Below are 24,420 nucleotides of genomic sequence, written 5' to 3' on the forward strand. Positions count from 1 at the left end.
GATTTCGTCGCCAACTCTCATCTCACTCTGTGATGAAAACTCTCGAAACATGTTGTATGTTATTTTCTCTGTGATGAGTCACCAATTCAGCTAGTGGTCTGACGCATCGTGATGCGTTCATGGTGTATTGCGTGGTTAGTTACGGTTCCCTGGCCGACGTACGGCCAAAATGCAGTGTTACTAGATTACTTGCATTTAGCCCCCCCTTTTGATTTTGATTTTTTAATCAATTTAATATTATAATCCGCTTACCGTTAGCTAGCCTTCAAAAAATATTCGTCAATCATCTTGCCACATCTCACCTACAGTGCTGGCGACTTGCATGAGTACGGATCCAATTTAGTGATGGCTCCTCTGCATGGCCAAGGCTCTAAGTGATAGCAGCCACAAGTCCAACGCCACAGTCCCATCGCCTAGATAACATTGTGGCGCCACACAATGATGACACTCGTCAAGTTGATGCAACCTACGACCACAATCAAGTCCCAAATCCGAACCGTTACCAGGGATCACAACGGTTCCCCCACGACATCGTGCAGATGGGGGATACATATCTGTACCTCCATAGGTGTATGTAGCTTCTGGCCGGGAAGCGCCGTTGCTAGCGAGAGACATACCTTTTGATTGAGGACCTGGTTGTCGCCACACGTGAGCACACGACAATCACAGTTTGGCCGGATGAAGTCCTAGGACACGATGTTTGTCGTCGCGACGCTCTTAGTGTGCGCCTTGCTACCATGGATAACGACATCTATGCGGGCGGATTACTTGGCGCAGTTGCGCCAGGACACGGTCGACATGTTCTATCACGGGTTCAGCAACTACATGAAGCATGCGTTCCCGGAAGATGAGGTATGGCGGTGCGCAGGGACTGATTGCTTGAATAGGTTGCTAATTGCCGATTTATGAACAGCTGCGACCACTAACGTGTGGTGCTCTAACTCGAGACCGTGACGACCTGACCCGGATTGAAGTAAACGATGCCCTGGGCAACTATTCTCTTACCCTGATCGACAGCTTATCAACGCTCGCCATATTAGCAGGCGGCCCGCAAGACGGCTCCTATACAGGCCCTCAAGCTCTGAGCGATTTTCAAGATGGAGTTGCCCAGTTCGTTCGTCTCTATGGGGATGGTCGACGCGGTCCGTCGGGTGTGGGTGCGCGCGCTCGTGGCTTCGACCTCGACAGTAAAGTCCAAGTGTTTGAAACGGTGATCAGAGGACTAGGTGGTCTTCTGAGTGCCCATCTGTTTGCCATTGGAGAGTTACCCATAACGGGGTACACCCCAAAGCCCGCAGAAACCTCTGAACAGGATCCATTGGAACTTGCACCGATTCCCTGGCCAAACGGACTCAAATATGATGGCCAGCTACTCAGGCTTGCTCTTGATCTAGCAGAGAGGCTCTTGCCAGCCTTCTACACCAAGACTGGAATTCCTTATCCCAGGGTGAATCTCCGCACCGGTATACCCTTTTACGTCCATTCTCCTCTTAACGGAGAAGCAGACAAATCCAAGGATGAGGAAGGGCGCCCAGAGACCACAGAAACTTGCAGCGCGGGCGCAGGCAGTCTGACTTTGGAGTTCACGGTTCTCAGTAGGCTAACGGGCGATCCGAGATTTGAGAATGTAGCCAAGCGAGCGTTTTGGGAAGTTTGGCGACGGCGAAGCGAAATTGGCCTGATTGGTAACGGAATTGACGCGGAGCGCGGCTTTTGGATAGGCCCTCACTCGGGCATTGGTGCAGGCATGGACAGTTTTTTTGAATATGCTTTCAAGAGCCATGTTCTTCTTTCGGGGCAGGAGATGCCCAATGTGACAAGGTCTCGAAGACAAAGCACAACAAATTGGTTGGACCCGAATTCTCTTCATGAGCCCTTGCCGCATGAAATGCATTCGTCTGATGCGTTTCTCCGAGCGTGGCATGAAGCACATGCGTCTGTTAAACGGCACATCTACACGGATAGAAGCCAGTTCCCGTACTATTCCAACTCGCATCGGGCGACGGGCCAGCCGTATACCATGTGGATTGATAGCTTGGGGGCCTTCTACCCCGGTCTTTTGGCGCTAGCTGGCGAGGTGGACGAAGCTGTTGAGGCAAACCTCGTGTACACGGCGCTGTGGACGAGATACTCGGCGTTGCCCGAGCGTTGGTCCATTCGCGAAAACAACGTCGAGCCTGGTATTGGCTGGTGGCCTGGTCGACCTGAATTCATAGAATCGACGTACCACATCTATCGCGCGACCAAAGACCCATGGTACCTTCACGTTGGCGAAATGGTTCTAAAGGATATCCGGCGTCGCTGTTACGCGCCGTGTGGTTGGGCAGGGCTGCAAGATGTTCGAACGGGGGAGAAACAAAACCGCATGGAGAGTTTCTTCCTCGGCGAAACCACCAAATACATGTATCTCCTGTTCGACCCAGATCATCCTCTAAACAACCTCGACGCCGCCTACGTCTTTACCACTGAAGGCCATCCTCTCGTCATACCGAGGGGCAAGAATAGCAAGCCCGTCCGTCGCAAGCGCCAATCCAGCAATCTCAAAGACGTATCCGTCTCCAGCTACTACAACGAGAACTTTACCAATACGTGCCCAGCCCCTCCGCCCTCACAAGATCTCTTGACTGGGTCCTCTACTGCCTCCAGACCCGACCTGTTCAGTGTATCCCGCTTCACCAACCTCTACAACACACCAAACCTTCAAGGCCCTTTTGAAGAGGTCCTCGTGCATGACGAAAAGAGAGGCCTGGTCACCAAATACCGCGCCAAGTCCAACCACACCATCTTCCCCTGGACACTCCCTCCCACTATGCTCCCAGCAAATGGGACCTGCGTCGCTCCCCCCCAACGAGTGATTTCGGCCATTGAATTCCCGGCCACCGACGCTGCAAGCTCATTGATTTCAAGGCTTGGTGCCCACATTGCATGGTATAGCTACCTCGGTCCGACAGCCACGAATCTCGAGGGCCTCCGGTTGCAGCTTGAGCGAGAATTCAGCGACGACCGGGGCGAACATATCTGGAGGATAACACACGTGGGTAACACACAGCTTGGTCGTCATGAAACAGTCTTCTTCCACGCAGAGCACGTCCGGCATCTCAAGGATGATGCATTTACATGCCTGCGGCACAAAGACTCGGTCAACATACAGGTCCTCGTTGAAGCGCCCCGTCCCTCAAATTTCACCACGCCTCCGACCCCTGAAAACACCAGTCCTCCATCATCATCTTCTTCTTCCTCCGCCATACTTTCTAGCAATATCAAAACCGACCTTGACGACGCCGACCTGGGCGTCCTCCCGTCCGAGTCGCTGTTCAAACACCTCCTCCGGGCAGTAACTTCCGTCTTCGACCCTTCAGAGACGGACGCCCCCGCATCGGAAACGCGCGACTCCATCTCCGCTTCCTTTTACACGTGGCAGGCATTCACCTCTGTCGGCGCAGGGTCGTACCCCGTGCCCGCCATCCTCGACAGCCCGATCCCCGGCTGTCCGACTTACAACTCTGACGATCCCATGGCCAACTTCCCCTGGAAAGCAATCTACATTGCCGACGAAGCCTGCTCCGGGCCCCTCCCCGACTCCGCGCCCAGGGACCACCAGGTCATCGTCATCAGGCGAGGCGGGTGCTCTTTCAGCGACAAGGTCGCAAACATCCCGGCCTTTGCGCCGCGTCGCAACTCGCTACAGCTGGTCATTGTGGTAGACGAGGCCGACGAGCACGGCCAGCACAGGGACGAGCTGCCCAGGCCGCTGATGGAGGTGGAGCAGCTCACGCCAAGGGGCATGAAGAGACTGCACGGGGTGCCGCTGGTGCTGATGCGTGTGGCAAGAGGAGAGTACGATCTATTCCACAGCGCACTCGCCGTCGGCATGCGCCGGAAGTACACCATTGTGAGCCAGGGGCTCATCATCGACAATGCGGTAGTGTTGTAGCAGTGTGTACATGGTATTGCCCTCGAATCTGAATGTTGATGTAAAGCCTCTCTACAAATGTAATTTTTTGACGGAGCAAATGCCACGTAAATTAATAAAGCAGCGTGTATAGAAAGGGTAGACAATGGGCACTGCCCGAGTGCACAAAGACTTTGCTTGCCTTGCTTGCCTTGCTTGCCCGGCAGGCACACTGCATGCCGTATGAGTGTGTGCAGGCTTGATTCCGATGACGAACGGCCCCAGGCCAAGTTGAGCACGCCGAGCACGGGGATCCTTGGTATGCATTCATTTCATAATTGAAGTAGCGCGCGGCCAGTCGTCAATCAAGGGCCAGATGTAGACATCATCATCTGGTATCTTGGTGTGCCCTGCAGGTTCTACAGTGAGAGCGGCGATACTGTCGTCCGTGGGATTCCTAGCCTTTCATGGAAACTACTCTGCGCCTGGGGTCTCCATCTCCATCTCTGGTTAGAAATGAAGCCGTAGCGGCCCTCTTTGATCTATCTGCTACATCATACATTGGCCAGCTCGAGAGTCGTCTCACCCCAAATGCAACACGTACGAAGCGTAAAACCCTTGTTCCTCTTGGGATGCCATGGTGAGTCCAGGAGCAACACAGACTGAAATACAGTATGCCCTACCAAGTGGTGTGCTCAGCTGATCGAACTGGCAAGACGCAAATGAATTGTCAAATCAGGTACACAGATATCATTTACGGGGACCACTGAGCGGGAAAACGTTGGACTATTGGTTTTTTTTTATCTTTTTAGACTGGGTAGATACAGGCGCTTAGGTTGCATTTTCCCACTACCAAAAGAAATCTATCAATCATCAAAAAGAAACCAGATATCTTCCTCTCAATCATGTGTTGAACCGCTCTTTCAGATGCTCAAAACGTCATAGTTGTTGTATTAAAGACAAACTCGTTTTTGCTCGTCTAGTATGGCTGCGCATCAGCTTCCAAGTCCTCATATTCGGAGCCGATCAAAAGGTGTCCTTGGAGGTTTCCAACCAGGTTTGTGGGGTTTCTTGAAATTATTCCGTCTATACCAATGAGAAAAGAAAACACAAAATGCCACCACCCATCATGAAAATGAGAACAAAATTGAACTTTTTTTTATATAAAACATATTTCCAAACGCCCTTGGTTTAGGTTTGTTTTTGTGTCGAACTCGCACCCGTGTGTGTGAAAACTCGCAACTCGTGTCAACCATCGCGATGGGAAAACAAGGTGTTTGTGGCCATTGGCCGTGCCTTTGTGCAAATACTCGCCAGCTCCGTCGCTAAAGACGGGAGAATTAAGGTGTCGACATCGGGGCGTGGCGGTGGATCGGGTCGTTGAGGGTTATTTAAACGCCCTCTAGCAGGATGGCTGTAGGAGCCGCGCCAAGTTTGTCACGGCCGTCGAGACCGGGAACTTCCAGAATAAACAGATAGCCCATGACCTGGCCCTTGAGTTGCGTGACGAGATCAGCTGCGGCTTTGGCAGAGCCACCTAAGATTATACTATGAGCTTCTTCCATGGACGTGGCAATTGATCGAGTTGTTAGCCAAGCTTACCAGTTGCAATAATGTCGTCCACTATGAGGACCTTCTGCCCCTCCTTGATGGCATCTTGTTGCATTTGAAACAAATCCTTGCCGTACTCTTTGACGTACTCAGCAGTGACGCAAGGGCCGGGAAGCTTGCCCTTCTTGCGAACGGCGGCAAAGCCGACGCCGAGACTCAGAGCAAGGCCAGGGCCAAAGAGGAAGCCGCGGGCATCAAGTCCAACAATGATATCGGGCTTTACGTTGTTGAAGGTCTGGGTAATCTGCAGCTCGAGAGCGGAAACGAGAGTAGCGTGGGCGTCGACATTGGCGAACAAGGGCATGATATCAACGAAGTCAATTCCAGGAATAGGGAAGTCGGGGAACTGGCGAAGTGTCTTGCGCAGGCTTATCTTTGCACTGGCGAGTTGGGCGGCGGCGGAGGCGGCGGCGGCGGGCTGTCGTCCCTCGGCATCTTGAGCAGTTGAAGCAGCGGTTGTCTGGATATTGGACGACAGGTCTGAGGTGTGGTCTGGGGGAGGGGGCCCGGTCATTGTGAGGCGGGAGGAGAGGAACGAAGAAGGGGAGAAGAGGAAGAAGAGGAAGAGAAGCAGGCAGAGTCAGGATCAAGCAAACGGAAGAGGAGGAGTGAAAGGGTCTGGTCGACGGCAAGGCAAGGCAAGGCAGAGGAGTGGCAGAGGAGTGAGCCAGAGAGGATGGTAGGTGTGTCTGTGAGAATTTTCAGCGGGCTGGCGGGAGCTGGCGAGCTGGGATGCGCAACAGGTACTCGGTACTCCAGCCTCCGTACTGCGTACACAAATGTCCAGCGACGCCGCAGGACAAGACGCATAAGGGAGGAGTGGCCCGGCACACAGCAGGAGCCAGTTGCCAGGACATATGCACCATGGCACAGTCTGGGCCAGCAGCGTATGGAGGGGTGGTGGGGGAGGGGAGACGAGACAGCTCATCTGTCCCAGCCTGGGCAGGAACCACTAGTCGCCCAAGCTGTCAGGAAAGAAGGAAAAAGAACTTTGATGGCGCCGCGCGCTCACGGCAACCAGCTAATGCGTGAGAGGTTCAAGGTCCGAACTTGACGTGGGCCACGCCAGGCCACGCCAGGCCGCACCAGGCAAGGCCAAGTGCATCACAAGTGAAAGTCGGTGTGCATTTTTTTGTATCTTTTTTTCAACTTCAAAGATTGTCTCCTATTATTCCATATCTATGATACCGGACGGCTTAACGATGAGCGGCAACCCAGATCGGCCCACGTTGCAGTCAAGGGCATGAACTTGCACCATCGACCAGGTCCTTCCTCTCCTCGTGTGGTCCAGGTACGGAGTACCTCTATCCGTCGGGCCACGGTTACGGCTACGGCCTCTTGTTGTGCTTTGCTTGTATTCTCGCATTATTGCGGCAATCAAAACATTCTGGACATGCTCTCCGCGGCCAAACTTGGTGTCCTGGTGTCCTGGCGTCCTGGATCCTCAGCTAACTACCGCACGGGTTCCTAAAATGGCTTGAGCTCCCAGCTACCTTGCGCATAAGTATGGCGCGCGTGTTATGGCATGGCTTAGTGCCAGTGCTTATCGGCTCAATCATTGACTCCATCAAATATCTGGATTGTCGACTATGGCGATTACGGCCCACGGTAGCACGTGTGTGTGTAAGTAAGCTTGCGAGTCAAAAACTCTTCTTGGCAATCAATCAAGGTCAGACCGGTTCCCGAATAGCTCTTGGGTCCCGTCACCATCATTGCCCAAGAGAACAATATCATACATAGAAGCCCTGACTCAACATGGCATACTCTACTCCCCCGCTCCGCGTCACTCACTCCCTCTCATCTCGTACGCGAAACATACAATGCATCTACAGATGGCTGAACTGCAACCTTGCGGGCTGCGACACAAACAAAGAGCCAATGGATCACTCCATGCTTCAATCGGGCAAAGTTCTCATGCTACTACTCGCTCAGTACTCGACCCAGCAATGGATAGCTGTGGGGTGGACAGGGAGCATCAGCGCGGACATAATACGGCCGACGCAACTGCAGCCAGGTGAAAATTGAGTGCTCCATTGGCAACCATCACAGTCTGGCACGGACGCAAGCCACGGTCGAAATCTTGTGGGCAAATGGCATGCTTTCCAATGCGCAGGTGGGAGTCATTCCGGTCACAGCGTCTGCCCACGTCGACACGACACGAGGGTGAAGTGTTAAAGCGCGAGGTGTGAGGTGTTGTGATCCAACAAGTACTACCCTGTTAGTCCAAGAAAGGGCTGCCATAGCTCTTCTCCAGCAAACATGAAGAAAAACCCACGGCGGCCCCGCGGGCCCGGGCCTTGATACACGCGGTGAATTGTGTTACTCTTGATTCCGATCGGTCCGGAGCGGACTGCGGAACCATTCGTCCCTAGCACGTATATTATTCTTAGCCCGATGTTTGAGAAATGTCGCACGACGAGACGGTTATTATCCTTTCCTTCCGCCTTTCCAAAAGAGAGCTTGCGACATCCCACTTCGTCCCGCCCAGCATTTGGCTTGCATATCTCTGCGGTGGAGTGCGCTCCAATTAAAACCAGGCTTTGATGCGCTGGTCCGGAGCGCACCATGTCGTGCGTTATTGTTCGTATACTACGACAACAATGGCGTGAGCCTAGGCAGCTCGCCAGGTAGGCAGGCTAGTAAGGTGCGAGCGATATTGGGGTATCCCAGCACGCCCTGCCAGACTATGAGGTTCAAAACAAGACAGATGGAATATCAAAGCGGCGGTGACTTTTCAACTACGATACCAATGCTACTAGACATGAAGCTCTATGCTGTTGCGAGTAATGCAAGCCTCTCCTAGTCGCTGATCCTCGACTACGCGAGGCATTTTACCATGGGCCAAACAAGGGGATTGGACTGCCATAATATACCGGAGCCGCCAAGGTGCCAACCGGGCCACGCCGACCAGTTGGTTGCCTGAACATGGGATTGATTCCATTGTAAACTTACTTCAGGTTGTCGTCTTGACTTGGCTCGGTTGCTGGTTCTCCGTATAGACATGCCTGCCCTATAGGTTGGTTGTCCGGGTACACGTCCATGAAATTGGGTTTGAGCTATGACTGGTAACTATGCTGAATACTACATACTCATGCTGATGCATATTTGTCAAAAAAATGAGCATAGATCAAACGCCAAGGCTATCGACTCGGATGGCACCGGTCTGAAGGAGATGTCAACCTCGCTTGAGGCCGCACTTCGGGATAGTTGGACAGATGTTATCGTTATCAAGATGAGGCTTCAAACTTGCCCTCTACGCCCGGGCAAAGATGGGCAAGGTCAACAGGTTGTCTGTTGCCATACATGGGTGATGGAGAAGGCTAGTTCCGACATTGACAGCAATGTACGGACTAGCAACAGCATTTTAATAGAAGAAGTCCTTTTACAGCTTCACGGCTTGACAAGCATGCCTGTCCCAAGAACACCAGCTCCCAAACACCATGATATCAACCAAAAAAAAAGCTGGCCTCTGACAAAACATCAAAAGCCTATCTACCCCTACCCCTTGGGCTCCAATGTGCCATGCTTGCACACCTTCACCACCACAAGGCAGCCCAAACAAAAAAACCACATCACATCTTGCGTCCCTTTCCCATCCCGACATCTCTTGCCCCCAAGCCTTCCGCGCCAAACTCTCCAACACTTGCAGAAACAACCTGCGCACCAATGACAAGGCTCCCTCTCGTCGGTTCTTCCTTTCTTGGAATCCGTCTCCCCGTCCTCGTCGCCTCTGCGGGGGAGGGGAAAGCGGTAACAAGAGCTCAAGCCCTGTTGATGCGCAACTTGCAGCGCATATGGTGTGGCACGGCGTCATGCAAGCCATCAAGCTCGTAGGCAAACATTTCTGATTTACCTGTGTACCTGGCAGTTCTTGATCCGCCTTTTTTGTGTGTGTGTAAAACTCCTTCACTTGGTTTCAATTGAGTCTCTCGTCCCGTCTTTTTACAGATTGAACACAATCATCACGTAGCAACAATTCATGCATCCAGTCCGGGGTTTCAAAAGGAAATCAGATCTATTATGGTGAGGTATCTATGATATGCTAAAATGCTTGTCCCAGAACAGCCAACTCAAAAATCATAGTTCAGAGAAGGGGTATCAGTCTGTCACAGGGACAGAATGACAACAAAAACAACCATCCAAGTAAAACTGCCGCTCCCCCGTTGAAAAAAAAAAAGAGAAAAAAACAACCAAGGCATCAAGTCTAGACGTTCAATATTCAAACCCGCCATCCACGACTCCCACCCTCTTCTTTCCAAAAAGAAAAACAACTTGTCTGGGCATCCCCCCTGTCAAGCTTGTTGTAACACGATAAAGACTAAAAACCGGGGATGTCTGCATTCCCCCGCCCCAGACGCTGTACCAAGTAACACCGTTATGCAAAGCAAAAATGCCACCACACAGCTATGCCTCCCTGTGCGGGCAAACACATTGTATATTCTATCGGGGATTCAACGGAACTGGAGCCGTATTATAGAAAACAGCATGTTTTGCAGAACATGCAGTATCACAGCCACACAAGTCGGCAGGAGCTCTGGCCAGACCGTGAAATCCAACTTGCCCTCCAGTCCAACGTCCACCTTGAAGCAGAGCCTAATGAGCAGCCGTACCGCAAGACTAGCAATCAGCTCGCACGCCCAGGTAATCGAGGACGCAGAAACGGTGAGGTTGAAGTTTTCAAAGGCGAAAAATGGGTATACGGCTTTGTTGGCGCCGTAGTGCAGCACAGCAACGCTGCCCAAAAAGGTGGCCATGGACGTGTTTTCCGCGAGGAATCGAATGAAGACATTGCGAGTCTGGAGCTTTTGGTATGACCCGTAGCTGAGGCCATTGAGGCCGAGGACGGTCAGGATGCGGTGAACAAACCGAGTCATCATGATGGGGGTGATGACGACGAGGGATGTGGACGAGAGAATTTGGAGACTGATGAACTGTCCCGGAGAGCGAAGTCGGGCGTATAGGGCACGGACGTAGGTCTGGTAGGTCAGCATGAAGTAGCTGTAGCACATTGTGTTAGTCTGACTGTCTTTTTTTGGGGGGGTCATGTATAAAACCAAGGCATTTGCCCAACGCCAACCCCAACCAAATGTGGAAACGGGGATGGCCATGTTTGTATACACGGAATCCAGGAATGACGCACAGCTTAAAGACCCAACTCAGCGGGTAGCTCCCGACTCGCTCGCCCTCGCGGATGCCCAGCACCCAACCCGTCAAGGCGTCCAGAAGATGCACGGTGGCGACCCAACCGTAGACATAGACAACCGTCTCCAGATTGTTGTGCGGCAAAGTCTGCACATACAACTCGGCATATGCCTCTCCAATAACATACACCATGAAGCCGACAAACAATGCGACGCAGAACCAAAGGAACCTCACAAAGCTCGCTGGCAACCACCTTCGTCTCATGGCTACTCGTTGAGAACGCAATGACGGGTTCACGTACAACATATCCGGCTCCAAAGTATCCGAGGCAATGTTGTTGCGCCAGCGTCGGTCTCGCCTAGGAGGCAGCGTGTCTGGGTCACCAGTCCACCACGATGATGTAAAGATGCGTTGCGTTTCCGATAATGAGTGCCGCAGACCAATGTGTCTCTCATTGGTCATGAGTATGAGAAAGGCGATTGCTACAGGTGTTGCCATGATGATGAAGGTCCACGAGATCCACGACGTGTTGTGGACGGTAAGCCAACGCGTTTCGGGGATGTAGTAAATGGGAATCGGGACGGCAATGGATAAGATGGCGATGAGAGAGACAGTCACGGGGAAGCCCAGCGACTTGGGCCACCAGTTGAGACTGTACAAGTTGAAGACCTTGGTGATCCATATCAGCGCAGTGGTGTTGTAGAACCCGTAGTAGACAAAGAGAAAAAACCAAAAATTGACCTGGACTTCAGCAGAACCGTGACTGGGTGGCTTGCGGACGACATCCCCTGGAGATTTGTGATTGTCGTCTTCGGGTAGAGGGTATTGGGGGAAGGGTATGGCACACCATCCGATGGCCTATACTCGTCGTCAGTATACGCCAGCTCAACCCGCTCAGCTCGTAATCAGACTTGTCCGAATACGAGCAAAAGAAAATGGAAACCCACCAAGGCAGTGGGCAAAACCACCAAAAGGCCATACCTGCTCCACCACCTATCAACGGTCCTCTTGACGGCAATCTGCTTCGGATTCACCCACAAGTCCATGATGCAGCCCTGCCAAACCTTCTGCCACATGGAAAGGTCGTCATCATAGTCGTCGTCGTCGTCTATGGCAGCATCGTCATCAGCCTCGCCAGCGAGCTGTGCAGCCACCAGGGCCCCGTAGCCAAGGTGAACACTGCCTCTCCCATCGCTTAGTCCTGACGTTCGATCCGATAGCAGCCCAAGCTGGCTAGATCGCCGCTGCGTCTGGCCCGGGCGAGGAGGTACGGCCCGGAATCGTCCTAGTAGGGGGGATGTGTCGTTTGGTCGGACGCGAGACTCTGTGCCTTGTGTGAACTGGAAGAAGCTAGACATTGGGGCAGATTAAGTAGCACGGAGGAGCACGGAGTAGCACGCGGGCTACATTGGACACGATTCTCGCGCCAGAGGGTTTGACGACGCGAGAGCCAACGCTGCTTGTGCCGGGTGAAGGAAGGGGGCCAGCGAGGGCCGGATATTTGAGGCCAAGGCGGCCGCTCTGCTGTTGCACTTGTATGCGGCTATGTTGGAGGCCAGGCCGGGGTTGATTAGGCACAGACGCGGTTCGTGATCACGTTGGGCCGAAAGGCTAGAGATGCCTGGGTGTTGGAGATGCAATTGGCGGTGCCATTCAATGTTGGCAGATGGGATGCATGGGTCGACGTGCCCCCTGTGACGACGCCGCGGGAGCTGCCACTGGCGCGAGGCAGGGCAGCCCTTGGGCCCAGGCACATGCCCGTATGCTAGGTACGTACAGTGAAGTGGTACGTACCGTGACGGGGCAGGGCGGGCAAGAGCGGACGCCGAGTGGGCCGTGCATGTTCAAGGTTGAATGGCGGCCGGCTTTGGACGGGTCGAACCGCCTTGCCAGCCTCTATCACCGGTGCCATCGTCTGATCGCACAACCCGAGGACAAGCTCACCGTGTTTTTGACGAGGTAGCCTGCCAGGTACCTGCGGTATTTTACTACATTCCCGTACCATCCGTACGATCAACAAGCGAGCTGTTTCGGGCCTCCCGGGAGCTACAGACATTGCTTTATGTAATTGTATATCCAAGGAAACCCGCTCACACGTGACAAGCTTTGAACGAGGGGATAGAACGCTCCTAGTTCGAATTCGCTCGAGCTGCACTATCCATCAGCGTATCATGTACAATACAGACTCTAGTATACATACATGAACATTGCATTGGCTGCCGTCTTGTCTCTGCCAATTCACCCGTCGTCTTGACTGTTCGACTCTGCAATTCTTGGCCACTGTCCTGAAACCCTAGACCAAACCCATCACCGTAAGAGAGCCAACATTAAACCCCGCCCTCTCAATCGCCGCCATCCGAGCCGATATCAGACCCAACATCAGACGCCTCATCCACTATGTCGGATCCCTCGTCAAATCCTTCGTCAAAGTCGTCGGCCGAATTCTCCGCAGACGTTTCCTCCGGCTCCGAACGTTCGCGCCGCGGCACTTCCTCCTCCAGAATGCCGCCTGTGACGTCGACCGTGAATGCAACCGTCTTGGTTGACGCCGACCTGAACGACACTACTGCTGGCTCCAGCACGTCTCCGCTCCACGGTTTGCACTCCTTGACATGCTCGCCACACCGCAAGCACGTCCAGCCTTCGCCTTCCTCCCTCTCCAGTCGCGTAGCCAGACAGACAAAGCAGTAGATGCAACCGCATGGAATCGTCTCGTAGGGGTTCGTGACATCGGTCTGTGACGAGCCAATCACACCACTTGAGGCTGCAGCCGCCATGATCTCTGTTTCCGTCGTGGCGGAGTCATTCTGGTCCTGGTAGCAGATAGCGCATGTCCGCTCCGGCAAGAAACCGTATTCACCATTGGCCGACTTCTCGCCTTCGGCTCCAGAATTTACAATCTCTTTGGTCTTTCGCCAAGTCTTGCTCAGCCAACGCCTCCATTTGTTGATGCCGATCAGGGGGAGAACAAAGAGTAGAAACTCGGTGAAAGCGTGCCAAACAAGCTGGCGGTTGAGGTACTCGAATGACACTTCCCGGCTGACCTGACTTGTCGGAGGCGCCAGTCGCATTCTTAAAATTCGGTCCAGTAATGTCCTGTAGCGGCCATGGAGCAGGAACACCAAGAACGAAGCCAAAGCCGCAGTGGAATGCATTGTAGTCAGCCGCGACGTCCAGAGAGATAGGCGGCGAATTCGGGGGCTGGGCTGATCGTAGCCGTCATCTTGCTCCAACAGCCAGTCCTCCCACCTTGTCCAAGCATACTTTCCAAAGACGGTGATCAGACCGTAGAGGGACTTTTGTACTCTGGAAGGAGGTGAAAGGACAGGGCCGTGTTTCCTCGCGTCCGTGTACTTGAGATTCTGTAGCGCCGCGCCATATGTAGCGTCGTGGTCCCAAACGGTCAACTTGAAGAGGATGGCCCTGAGAGCCAGCAGAATCTCGGCCGACCAGTCGTCGTGCAAATGTCCCCCGCCAAAGTATTTGAGCGCATCGCAGACCTGGTCCCTGAGGAGGGTAACAAGTTCCTCATCGAGCAGCTCGGCATCTACCTGGGCGACACGAAATGCAGGCCGAGTGCCTTCGCGCGACGACATGGCATCCCATGCTGGCGAGAGTCTATTGAAGGGGAATGGCAGTCGCTGAAGCTGAGAGCTGGCTCGGGAAGCTTCGCGCTGGGCGGCAAGTATGGCGACAGCTTCAGCCTCACGAGCCTGGCGCCGCGCCGCGACTCTCTGTTGCGCTTGAATGAAGCTGGAGTCGGTCATGAGTGCAGCATTGGAGATTGGAGCATCGACGAGGGAACGGAAGAGAGCTATGGGCTAGGGCCGAAATCAGAAGCTGTGGTCGTTTGCAGCAGTTGGCGGCGCAGGGAGAGCTCAGAGGGTAGGAGGCGGTCGCATTGACGACTGACAATTCGACAGACAGGTGCCGGGAGGTATGGTGAGATACTGGGAGCGGGTGAAGAGTCGCGGCATGGGTGATGTACGACAGCCGGCTGCGGTTGTATGCAATGGCAATGACGAGCCGAGGCTTTCAATGTCTGGTTGGGTGTGGCACCGACGGGCATCAAATCGACGGGTGGACCGCGAGTCCGTGACAGCAGTGGCCCGCTGCTGGAGCCCGCCAAGCTTCCCCACACCAGCTTGTGATATGGCAGGGGCCGGGGCGAGGTGCCACTTGCAGCTTCCCAACACTCCGTACTCGATATTGCATCTCGAGATGCGATGCTTTGGTACGTGTGAGATGGCACAGGCAAACGTCATTGCCTGGTTCTAAAACACTCTTGCCTTGTCCCTCGAAGAATGGAGGAGGCCATGGGTACTCCATGCTCCAACCGTTTCTAATGGCTTCAACCGTTGTCAACTGCGCAAGTCACGCGCAAGCCTCATCATCAGCCAAGGGACATGGGGACATAGAGACATAGGGAACCTTGACCGTGATGCCTCAGTCCATGAGATACATACCGCATGTACCAAGCCACGCTCCGTTCTCCGTGCAGAGACGTATTGGATGCATGCACCAGTTCGTCGGCCCTGCATGAGCCGCCCCCTACTATTACCGCTGCCAACAATGCACAAGCATTGAATAAGCATCGAACAAGACGGCTAGCCTTTGAATGCTCGACCTTCAGCCAATGAGCGTCCCTCACATCACCAACCCATTTATCCCTGCATGCAACAACCATCTCCAACTTTCACTCACTCAACCCGCCATTCTGCCTGCTGCATCCTCATACCTTCCGCCTCGTCTTCAGAACCCCTACCGCCTGTGACTCATACATCCTTGACCGAATTAGGCCACAGCTGTCCAGATCTGGCATTTCCAACTCTTACACACATCCATATGAAGCACGGCCGCCACGTTGTCTAGTTGTTTCCTCCCGCAAGCTCTTTTCTTTGTTGCCACCGCAAACACTGGACGAGCTACGCACCGGTCCGCGTTCAGGCCAGTCGGACAGTAGTTATTTCTTCGGGGTGCGAAATAAAATTGTTACGCTTGTCTTGTTTGACTTGGGAGTTTCATTAAACTCGAAGTGCCCGTCTTCAAAGTCACAGATACACCACTCGTTGTACTCAAAAAGCGCAACATCATGTCTTCGTCGCGCCGGCGCGACCGCCGCTCAGACAAGGCCGCCGAAGAAAGCTCACCGCGGGACAAGTGCTCGTTACGTGTTGGTGAATCGTGGAGCGTAGTGGAGGGTGAAAACGAAAGCTTCGACGCTAGACGAGCGTCATTCGAGGGTGACGAAGGCGATGAGACCCTATCCCCTCTGTCCAGTGGTCAACCTTCATCCTTTTCCTCGGAGATGTCATCTCAGGGAAATGTGGTTAAGAGATCAGCCCCGAGTTCTCAGGACAGTTTCCGCGACTTTGCGAAACACCAAAACGAGGACAAGGCCATTCTTCGAATCCCATTTCCGCCAAGTATTGGTTCGCCATCGAGTTCAAGGTTGCAAAGAGGCTACCGCACAGAAGACCCGCAGCTCAAAATGCCTCGAATAGATGTTGCTAGCTCAAGACACGGTAGCGGTAACAGCTCTCGCACCATCCGGCCCCTTGGAAGGGGGACGAGCTACGATGGTGACGACGAAACATATCTTAGGAGACGGGGCAAAGGGCCATCATTCCAGGGTGATTGTGGCCAGAGAGGGCAATCTGGCGGACCCGTGACAATCAGCGACATGGTCACGCCGTCAACGCCGTCTGCTTTGCTCAACATCTTGGCCTGGGCCGGGGAAATCATTCTCATTGCACTCAACTTTGCCAAGTACCCTCTAGCACTGCTTCTTGCCGTCTATCTTGTCTTTGGCGGCGCCATCATTGTACAAAACATGGCCACAAGATCCGTCTACACCGCCATGTCACCCATATGTCGCCTTCCGGGAACGTCATATCTAAATCTACCATTTTGTCCACCCCCCGGGGCCACCGACTTTAGCGGTCCTAATGCGACGGCTGGTCAAACAGTAGAATTCGACGATCTCATGGGCGTGCAATCGAAATTCGAGCAGGTCCTCGAAAGAAGTGCCGACGGGGTCTCGCTGCCCTTTGAAATGAAGCGCTCAGAAACCGCCGTCAGAGATCTACGGACCCTTGTTCGAAACAGCGATATCCAAGCTCGGCACGAGCTAGTCGTAGAGTTTGACGGGTACATTGAAATCGCGCGATCAGCAGCGTCGGACCTGCAAAGGTTCAACACGCACGTCGGCTCGGCCGTCGACGCCGTCATTAGTATCAACCGCTGGACATCGCGCTACATCGACTCCCTCTCCCTCGAGTCAGAAGCGCCGCCGTCAGTGCTCGCGGAATGGACGCACTGGATCTTCTACCCTTTCCAGCCTGCCGACCAGCCATTCAGCGAGCGCGTCATTCTTGACAAGTACATCGAGCACACCGGCCTCGTCTCGGAGCGCATATCCGCTCTCATCCTCGAAGCCCAAGCCGTCCTGCGCCTTCTCACCAAAGCAGAGGACCACCTCAGCATTATATACGACATCACGTCCCGCACCTCGGCAAGCGTCTCCTCCCGTCGCGAAGAAATCCTGTGGAACATATGGACCCTTGTGGGCGCCAACTCCCGCAGCCTCAAGAGCCTCTCGCAGCAGCTCTCTCTCCTGCGGCAAGTCGATTCGCAGCGTTCTATAGCCGTCGACCAAATCAGCGGGCTCATCATCGAGCTGGAATCTATTCAAGCGAATCTGGGCGACTTGCGAGACCGCGTTGCGGAGCCGCAGCTCCTGAGCGACTTGGACACAGTCCACATACCCCTCAGTGTGCACATCGAGACGATTGATCGCGGTGTGGAGAGGCTGCAGGCTGCCAGACGGAGGATCCGGGCCGCAGAAGATGACCGTGTCAGAGATGTCATGGCCAGGGGAGGGCTGAGAAGCGATGACGGTCGTTTGATTGAGAATGGGAGGGGGCAATGACGAATTTCGATTTGACGATTTAATGAATCAGTGACGCAGGACCTGGGCGTTACATGCCGGTTTGTAGAATTCTGTACTCCGAGACTACTATGCAGTAGGGTATTATGCACGTATTATTACACGACGTCCAAGTGAGGGCCAATAGGTGGGTGTTAGCATGGGATTTTAACAGCGTTGTACAGGGTGATTCCACGAGGTTTTTGTCATGACATAGAGAGTAGACGAGCATCGTCAGAAATACGGCCTGAATAATAACTTGATCCGTTTTTTTCATTTCACCAAGCGGCCATGTGCGCATACGGAAGGATATATCTCCACAAGCCCTGTTCCAACGCCGAATTCCCTCGCCAAAGCGAATAGGGCTGACCCAACGCCCACTCCATAAACCGTGTTTACAAACCCCCCTTCCAGCTGACTCCGGAGTATATCAGAATCCCACATCACAATACAGGGAATACAAGAAGTAGTGTAAGCCAACCAAACCCCACCGCGTCAAAACTCCGATCCAAAAAAATAAATCAAGTTGGCTCTCTGATACATGGACTCTTTCAGCTTCCAACAGAACAAGCTTTGGTACTAGATATACCATTGTAGCCCCATCTATGGCCAACCCCAGCTCAAGATAATCCAATTCGTCATGGAAGAAGAAGAATGAAAGATGCCATCACCATAGCGATCAGATGAGATCCATGCAACTCCGCAATCGTGAAACGTCTGTCGTCGGAAAAAAAAAAAAAGGTAATAAAAGGTGCCTTCCGAAAATGATAAAACGCCGTATCCCATCAAACCCATGATATGTACCAGAATATGACCTTATCCTCAGTGTTCATTTTAACCTGAGACAAAACAAAAAACGCCGGTGCGATGCATGCCCTTATGCCCCAGTTCTAGTAGTTGATAGCCGTATCACTCGTTAGGTATGCCGCTAATGCTACACGTTATAGGTTAACTGAACCCCGGGAACGCCTTCGAAAGAACTCGCCTCCCTATCGAAAATAGATTAATACGTCACATTATCAAACAGTTGCGGAATGGCCGTGCTACTCTCAGGCCGGTACTTACATCTTGGGCGAGATTTGTCAGGGTCATCGAAGGGTGCGTTGTTATCAGCGATTTCTCGCATCCGTTCCCGAGCAAACGCCGATGGGCTACCCCGCCTATTCGGGGCTCTATTACCCGCATCCAAGGCAGCATTCTCGGGTTGAGTCGGAAGCAGCTTAAGCACTCGCGGCTTCGACTTCCTAGGTCGAGTCTTTGCTGTGGTGGCAGCCACTTGAGGCAGATCGGTCGAGTCTGGACTTGCAGTGTCTGCAGTCCTGTCCGGTAATGAGGACGAACTGTTGCTTTCCTCGCCTTCTGTAGGGTTCTGACTCTCTTCTGTTTTTGTTGCGTGTTTCGATGATTTCAGCGGTTTCATTTGCACGTCTGTCTTGGTAGGGGATGTGTGGTTCGGGTGTGAGGAGGAGCCAAAGAGCTTCCTGCCCCAGAACTTCAGTCTCGTGTCTCCGGAGTCAAGTGATAGTTCTTCTAGATCAACTCTCTCCCTAAGCCGCCTCAAGGCTCTTTCTCGTCGAACCATTCCGTTCGTTATTTTGGGGCTATAGCCTTTGGGGAGCATGCAGTGCTTGCACGTCGGACATAGAGAGCTGTTTTGTATAAGAAACTCGTCAATGCATTCAGAGTGAAATATGTGGCCGCATGGTAGTTCGCGGATGACTGTAACTCGATGTTCGAAGCTGGCTAGGCAAATGTGACAGGTGGGTTGGTAGTTAGTGGCCATGGTCTCGCCAGTGCCGGTCAGGCTCGATCGCTTGCTTCGTATGCTGCGGACGCTTGGTGCGCCAGGGCCCATTGTTTCTGTCTTGGTACCAGGCTCACGTCGTCTCTTCCTACGCGTCTTTCTTGTACGGCCAGAAGGGGTGCTTTGTGATCGAGGGCTCGATGGTAAGTCATACAAATCAGGCTCTGCATTGTAAGTGAAAAGAGGAAATTGCGCCACATGAGACGCGGGCACGGTCACACGCTTGATACCCATCGCCTCGAGATCGACCTCTCCGGATTGGACCCGACGTTTCAAACAGTTGCGGTTTCGTCTTTGAATAAAATGCATAGCGATGGAAACAGTGAGGATTATCAAGAGAAGGGCTCCAATGACAATAAGGATGAAGGCCCAAGTCGCAGGTGTGCTTGGCGGTCTATCCAAGATGAGCTTCGTCCATATGCGCAGATACGTGGTCCCGTGAAGATTGTATAGTCGTTGGACCTCTTGGCCGTGGGGAACTTGGGTTATGGAGCCTGAATACAAACTCAGTTGCGTCATGATCTTCTGACCTTGGAGGCCCGGAATGGCGAAGATGGGGAAATGGTTTGATCGCCAGGCGCCGCCGTCGCCGAGGCTCCAAACCGGTGAGTCGCCATCCTGGGGTTTGTTCGTAGAGTTATTGGGCTTGTAGAAGATGAATGCTTTCACAGGGCCTTGGAGGGCTGAATTGAGATAGGCCTGGGTGCAGTCACTGCTAAACCATGGAGCAATCGCCACCAAATTGAAGTTTGCAGGCGGCAAATCCTTTTTACGGGTGACATTTCGTGGGATAGAGTCGTACTGTTGCACATCGCAGGATGGAACGGACGTGATATCGGGGACGAACAAGAGGCCTTGAATGGAGTTGTCGAACGCGGCGGTTGATTTTGATAGTGTTGTTAGATTGGTGTCGATTCGTTGTTCATAGGCTAACTGGCTCTAATTGGTCGGGTCTGGTCAGTTTCGGGAGGGACATTTGCCGTGACGGAAGGGGGCAGCGTCATCAGGATGCCTTGGACGAACCGTTTGCTGGGAGAGATTCTTGGATATTGTCGATGCGATTGTTCCCTCGCCATTCCATCCTGGATTGCTGAATAAGAAGCTGCCTTGGTGTCAGTAACAATGGTCCAAGTTTATGGCGGTGCGACGGCTCGGCAGCAAGCAACCAGGCAGTCGAGCGGCATCAATCCTTGAGACGGCAGTCAAAGAAGTCGGCGTTATCGGTATGGTTTGAAGGGCGGGTTGGGCGGGTGCGAAGAGGCACATACATGTTGTTTTGAAGGTCCGTGAGCGCTGGCAGAGGTCAGCACAAGCAATTGCCTAGAGGCGAGCGGGTTGGTGATGCAGGCTCCTGTGATCAAGACGCAGGAGGGCAGGAGGGCAGGAGGGCGGGCCGGTGGAAGAAGGGTACAAAGAAAGAAAGAGACCATTGACAGGTCGAGCGAACATACACATTCTTTCAACTCATGTCTCATTGCCGGGGGGGAGGAAGACCATTGCGGGCAGCGACAACGCGACGGCGGATACTATGGCTTTCGAATGGCGGTGCTTGCGTACAGTAATAAGACGGAGGAAGGTCCAACGGCGGCCGATGAGGGCTTGAGGAAATCCGTGCAATACCAGATGCTGTGCAGAGGGAGAGTCGCGAGAGAGGAGCAGAGGTAGACGTTTGGCGAAGTCGTTAGTAACGGACACGGCGTTGGCGGTTTGGTTAGACTAGAATTGGTTACGCCGTTGACCTTAGCGAGCGAGCGCTGAAAGGTCGACGTGGAGTGAGTGAGCGGCCTGGTGGTACTTGGTACGTGTACTTTGGCACTGGTGCATGTGGCATCTCCGTACTTCTACTGGCACCTGGGCACATTGAGGTCGGGGAAGCCACATGTCTGGTGCTACTCTGGAGTTGCAATATCGCTGCCCGCTAGCCGACGGACGGGCTGCATGGGCTTGGCCGCCATAGAGAGAAGACTGTGCGGTACGCGTAATAACTGGCTATGCCAGCCAAGTATCTACCACGCAGCAAAGCTGCAAGGTGATACACGATACGTCTGGCCCCGGCAACCTCTGGACGCAACTGAATGGTGAGCACTTGACCACAGTGGGCGCAAGTGGCGGTGGGCGGGGGCGGTGGGCTGTAGTCGGTGGGTTGTGGGCACAGCTGTTCCAGGAAAGCGGGGCGATGGGTGGCTGCGGATCCTCCAGCTACGCAAAACCACCAGACGGATGCCCGTCTCCCTCCAACCCTTCGAAGCAAAAAGGCATTTATTTGCATGGGCCAGGATTGCCCGTGACGCTGGGAACTTGCCAACAAGTGAGATGCAACCTTGCATCAAAACTGGATCTGCTTGCTATGGACCTAAAATATATTAATTAGTAACTACTTAGACCTACCTAGGTAAGTAGTTACATGTTGCCCACCCGGGCAGGTACGCTGTAGGTACTTGATTTGATTTTAGTACCTGCCATATTGCAAAAGAGACTCCAATGCTCACCAGCCAGGCCCCTGACTTGCCCAAGTCCAGATGGCTCAGGCCAAAGATCAGTTTCACCTTCACCGTCACCGTCAGTCATCAACAGCAGGAATCCAACTAGTACCACGCCCGACAACTCTACTCAATGCTAGCCCAGCTTACTAGTCAAGTACCTAGCCATCAATCATCAATTGATCGGGAGTCCATGCTCCCAGCTTTCTCCTCCTGACTCGCCAGCGAATATAATATCTAGCTACAGTCTGCTAGACATGGCATTGGTGCCCCTACAACCAGGCCTTGCACTCTCTCCTGCTACAGTCCAGAGCCCTTACAGCACCTACCTCATCTGCATTCTGCTCCATCTTCTCCAAGAATCCAGTACAGCTTTGGCGTTTGTGAGACATAATGGTACCCAGACACCCAGATTACCAGACCGGCCCGGTAAGAGAAGGAGGAAGGCAGCGATCATTATATGCGGATGCAGATGCGACGCGCAGAGACACGGGTACATGATCGGTTTTTGAGCAAGTTGGACTTTCCAAGCTGCGGCCAGGGGAATCCTGGTACACAACGAAAGACGGAAATGACACAGGCAATGGTAACCTCGGTCCGTTGCAGTCCAACAAGGAGAAGAAGAGGGAGATAAAGGGGGTTTTCTTGAGAAGTGCACGCCGCAGAGGATAGGGTACATGGGGGAAGCAGGAATCTAAAACCCGTGGAAGAACAACACCCACCCGAGTCCAACTCCCTATTACGGGCATCAATAGCTGTCCAGGAACATGGCTACACAGACTCAAGAACCATGATAAATATTGCCAACCAACACCAGCCACCAAACTCTAGATGAACCGACAAGATTTGCATCCACCCAACGCATCATGCACGCTAATCCAACCGACGCACTGAAATGAGTTACAAACTGCTTTCGCACGGCGTGTTTTAATGCCTCAGAGAAGGAGGCATGATTTTTGCTATTACTGCAGCCCGTTGAACTCTATGTATTTATTGCCTGGACGGCTCTTTCCAGCGTGCGTATCCTTGTCTAATCAGCCTCTTTTTCGCGCAGTCAACACTCCTCTAAAATATGGTGTCTGGTTCGACAAGTTAAGACGATAGTGTACGATGAGAGATATCACACATGACTAACGCTCTGAGTATTAAGTCGTATACTTCTTGCGGAAATTCATTCATGACAATACTACTCTCCCGACAGTTCGACCACTAGTTACTCGGTATTGAGCAGAGCTGCTTAATCTGGTTGAAGCACTCCGCATTACTCTTGTCATTGTGGCTAGGTTCCGTCGAATCGGATCAATGGGCAACGAACGGTACCATGGTGCGCAAGGAAAGCTTGGCCCCAAGTCCGGCCGAACATCCTGGGACGCACGCCGTCGATCAGCCTGGAAGGGTATGTGTGGTGGGCCAAGCCCCTCCCATGGAAGAATCATGTCGACGAACATCTGGCAGGCAATTCCGTCTAAAAAGCCTCTCTAGAGAGTCTCTTGTCTCAAATGGCCGTTGAGGAAGTTGCTGGGTTGCCTCCCAGAATGTCTGTTACTAGTGGCCGACTTCGTATAATTACTAGTACTCTAATTGTGGGTTTTACTTTTCAGCAAGTTCCTATTCTCTTGTAACGCCATGAAAAGCGGTACTTGTTCATGGCAATATTACCATCGGCAAGCGATCGCCAACGGCACAGCTCTCGTGTAAGCAGCGAGTACAAGGCAAAGATCGTTGCATCACATCCTCGAGGCATGGCCGCTGCAGTTGGAGGCACAAGATTTCATTTTGACCACGCGCGTGGACAACCCGTTGCGGCGGGGACCGACATTCAGTGAGGTGGGTGTCAAACGACAGCTGGAAGTGTTTGCGAAGGTTCCGTACAGATGGCAACTTTTCTCACAGTCCCTTGGTGTTGACATGGTCGGCTGAAGCTACGGAACACGGCACAGCAACCGCGTTTTGATGTAGAAATGGAAAGTCAGGCCACTCTCCAGGATCCTATCTGCACTTTTTTCTTGTTCCGACGGTGAGGCATTTCCGTTGTCGAGTGGGCAAGATCCATGCCTAGCTAAACGCCTTGTCGGGGCATTTTTGGCTCCCAAGCAAACACAGTCAGAATAGACCAAGTCATGCTCCCAAAGAGCCAGCCAGCTAGCTGGCATCGGCAGAGGTGCGGCAACTTGACGAGCAGGTTGCTCCAATATCAGATGTTTCTAGAGTTAAGAGGAGGGCCAAGGGGGCTAATGGCCAGTCCTTCATCACGCTCTGCTACTGCCATCAACTTGAACCCTCATTCGTTCTCCTCAGGCAATAAAATGCTGGGCCCCCATCTTGCATCATCATTTTTCCTCTCAGCTATGGCATAGCCTTCTATACGAAATAATATTCGGCGGGCGCTGATCGGGTTGCTTCTTCAGGTAATGATCTCGCCCTAAGCAAGGGTCAAGTAGTTTTTGCTTGGAGGACGGACTGTCTGTCGGTAAGCCCGGATGCTGTCGCGGTGGACGCTCGACCGGCCGTGATAACCAGCAGGTAATATCGAATGCCTCGTAAGGGAATAGCCAACACCTAG

The 24,420-nt window shown here is 53.1% G+C and overlaps 6 protein-coding genes across 6 annotated transcripts; 2 read left to right on the top strand and 4 right to left on the bottom strand.

Annotated features, from left to right (window-relative positions):
* Nucleotides 1-484: 484 nt before the first annotated feature.
* On the top strand, nt 485-4,144 carry J3458_009490 (uncharacterized protein). Its single transcript, XM_007815647.2, has 2 exons — nt 485-852; nt 914-4,144. Exons 1-2 carry the CDS (start codon nt 697-699, stop codon nt 3,932-3,934), a joined length of 3,177 nt encoding a protein of 1,058 aa, XP_007813838.2. The 5' UTR covers nt 485-696; the 3' UTR covers nt 3,935-4,144.
* A 1,269-nt stretch (nt 4,145-5,413) lies between these two features.
* APT1_1 (adenine phosphoribosyltransferase) lies at nt 5,414-6,623 on the bottom strand. The gene has a single exon (XM_066119820.1). The coding sequence runs from the start codon at nt 6,015-6,017 to the stop codon at nt 5,481-5,483; it is 537 nt and encodes a 178-aa protein (XP_065975617.1). The 5' UTR covers nt 6,018-6,623; the 3' UTR covers nt 5,414-5,480.
* Nucleotides 6,624-9,502: 2,879 nt separating this feature from the next.
* On the bottom strand, nt 9,503-12,584 carry J3458_009492 (uncharacterized protein). Its single transcript, XM_066119821.1, has 2 exons — nt 11,593-12,584; nt 9,503-11,503 (listed from the first exon to the last, which is right to left on the bottom strand). The coding sequence occupies exons 1-2, from the start codon at nt 12,001-12,003 to the stop codon at nt 10,517-10,519; spliced, it is 1,398 nt and encodes a 465-aa protein (XP_065975618.1). The 5' UTR covers nt 12,004-12,584; the 3' UTR covers nt 9,503-10,516.
* A 403-nt stretch (nt 12,585-12,987) lies between these two features.
* PEX2_1 (peroxisome assembly protein (Peroxin-2)) lies at nt 12,988-14,412 on the bottom strand (the record flags this gene model as incomplete). Its single annotated transcript, XM_007815644.1, has 1 exon — nt 12,988-14,412. One exon carries the CDS (start codon nt 14,410-14,412, stop codon nt 12,988-12,990), a length of 1,425 nt encoding a protein of 474 aa, XP_007813835.1.
* A 677-nt stretch (nt 14,413-15,089) lies between these two features.
* J3458_009494 (uncharacterized protein) lies at nt 15,090-17,835 on the top strand. The gene has a single exon (XM_007815643.2). The coding sequence runs from the start codon at nt 15,738-15,740 to the stop codon at nt 17,574-17,576; it is 1,839 nt and encodes a 612-aa protein (XP_007813834.2). The 5' UTR covers nt 15,090-15,737; the 3' UTR covers nt 17,577-17,835.
* J3458_009495 (uncharacterized protein) lies at nt 15,239-21,110 on the bottom strand. The gene is made up of 4 exons (XM_066119822.1): nt 20,829-21,110; nt 20,646-20,670; nt 20,401-20,479; nt 15,239-20,316 (listed from the first exon to the last, which is right to left on the bottom strand). The coding sequence occupies exons 1-4, from the start codon at nt 20,830-20,832 to the stop codon at nt 18,577-18,579; spliced, it is 1,848 nt and encodes a 615-aa protein (XP_065975619.1). The 5' UTR covers nt 20,833-21,110; the 3' UTR covers nt 15,239-18,576.
* Nucleotides 21,111-24,420: the final 3,310 nt, after the last annotated feature.

This window comes from Metarhizium acridum (genome assembly GCF_019434415.1).
Source record: "Metarhizium acridum strain ARSEF 324 chromosome Unknown scaffold_141, whole genome shotgun sequence".
NCBI lineage: Eukaryota > Fungi > Ascomycota > Sordariomycetes > Hypocreales > Clavicipitaceae > Metarhizium > Metarhizium acridum.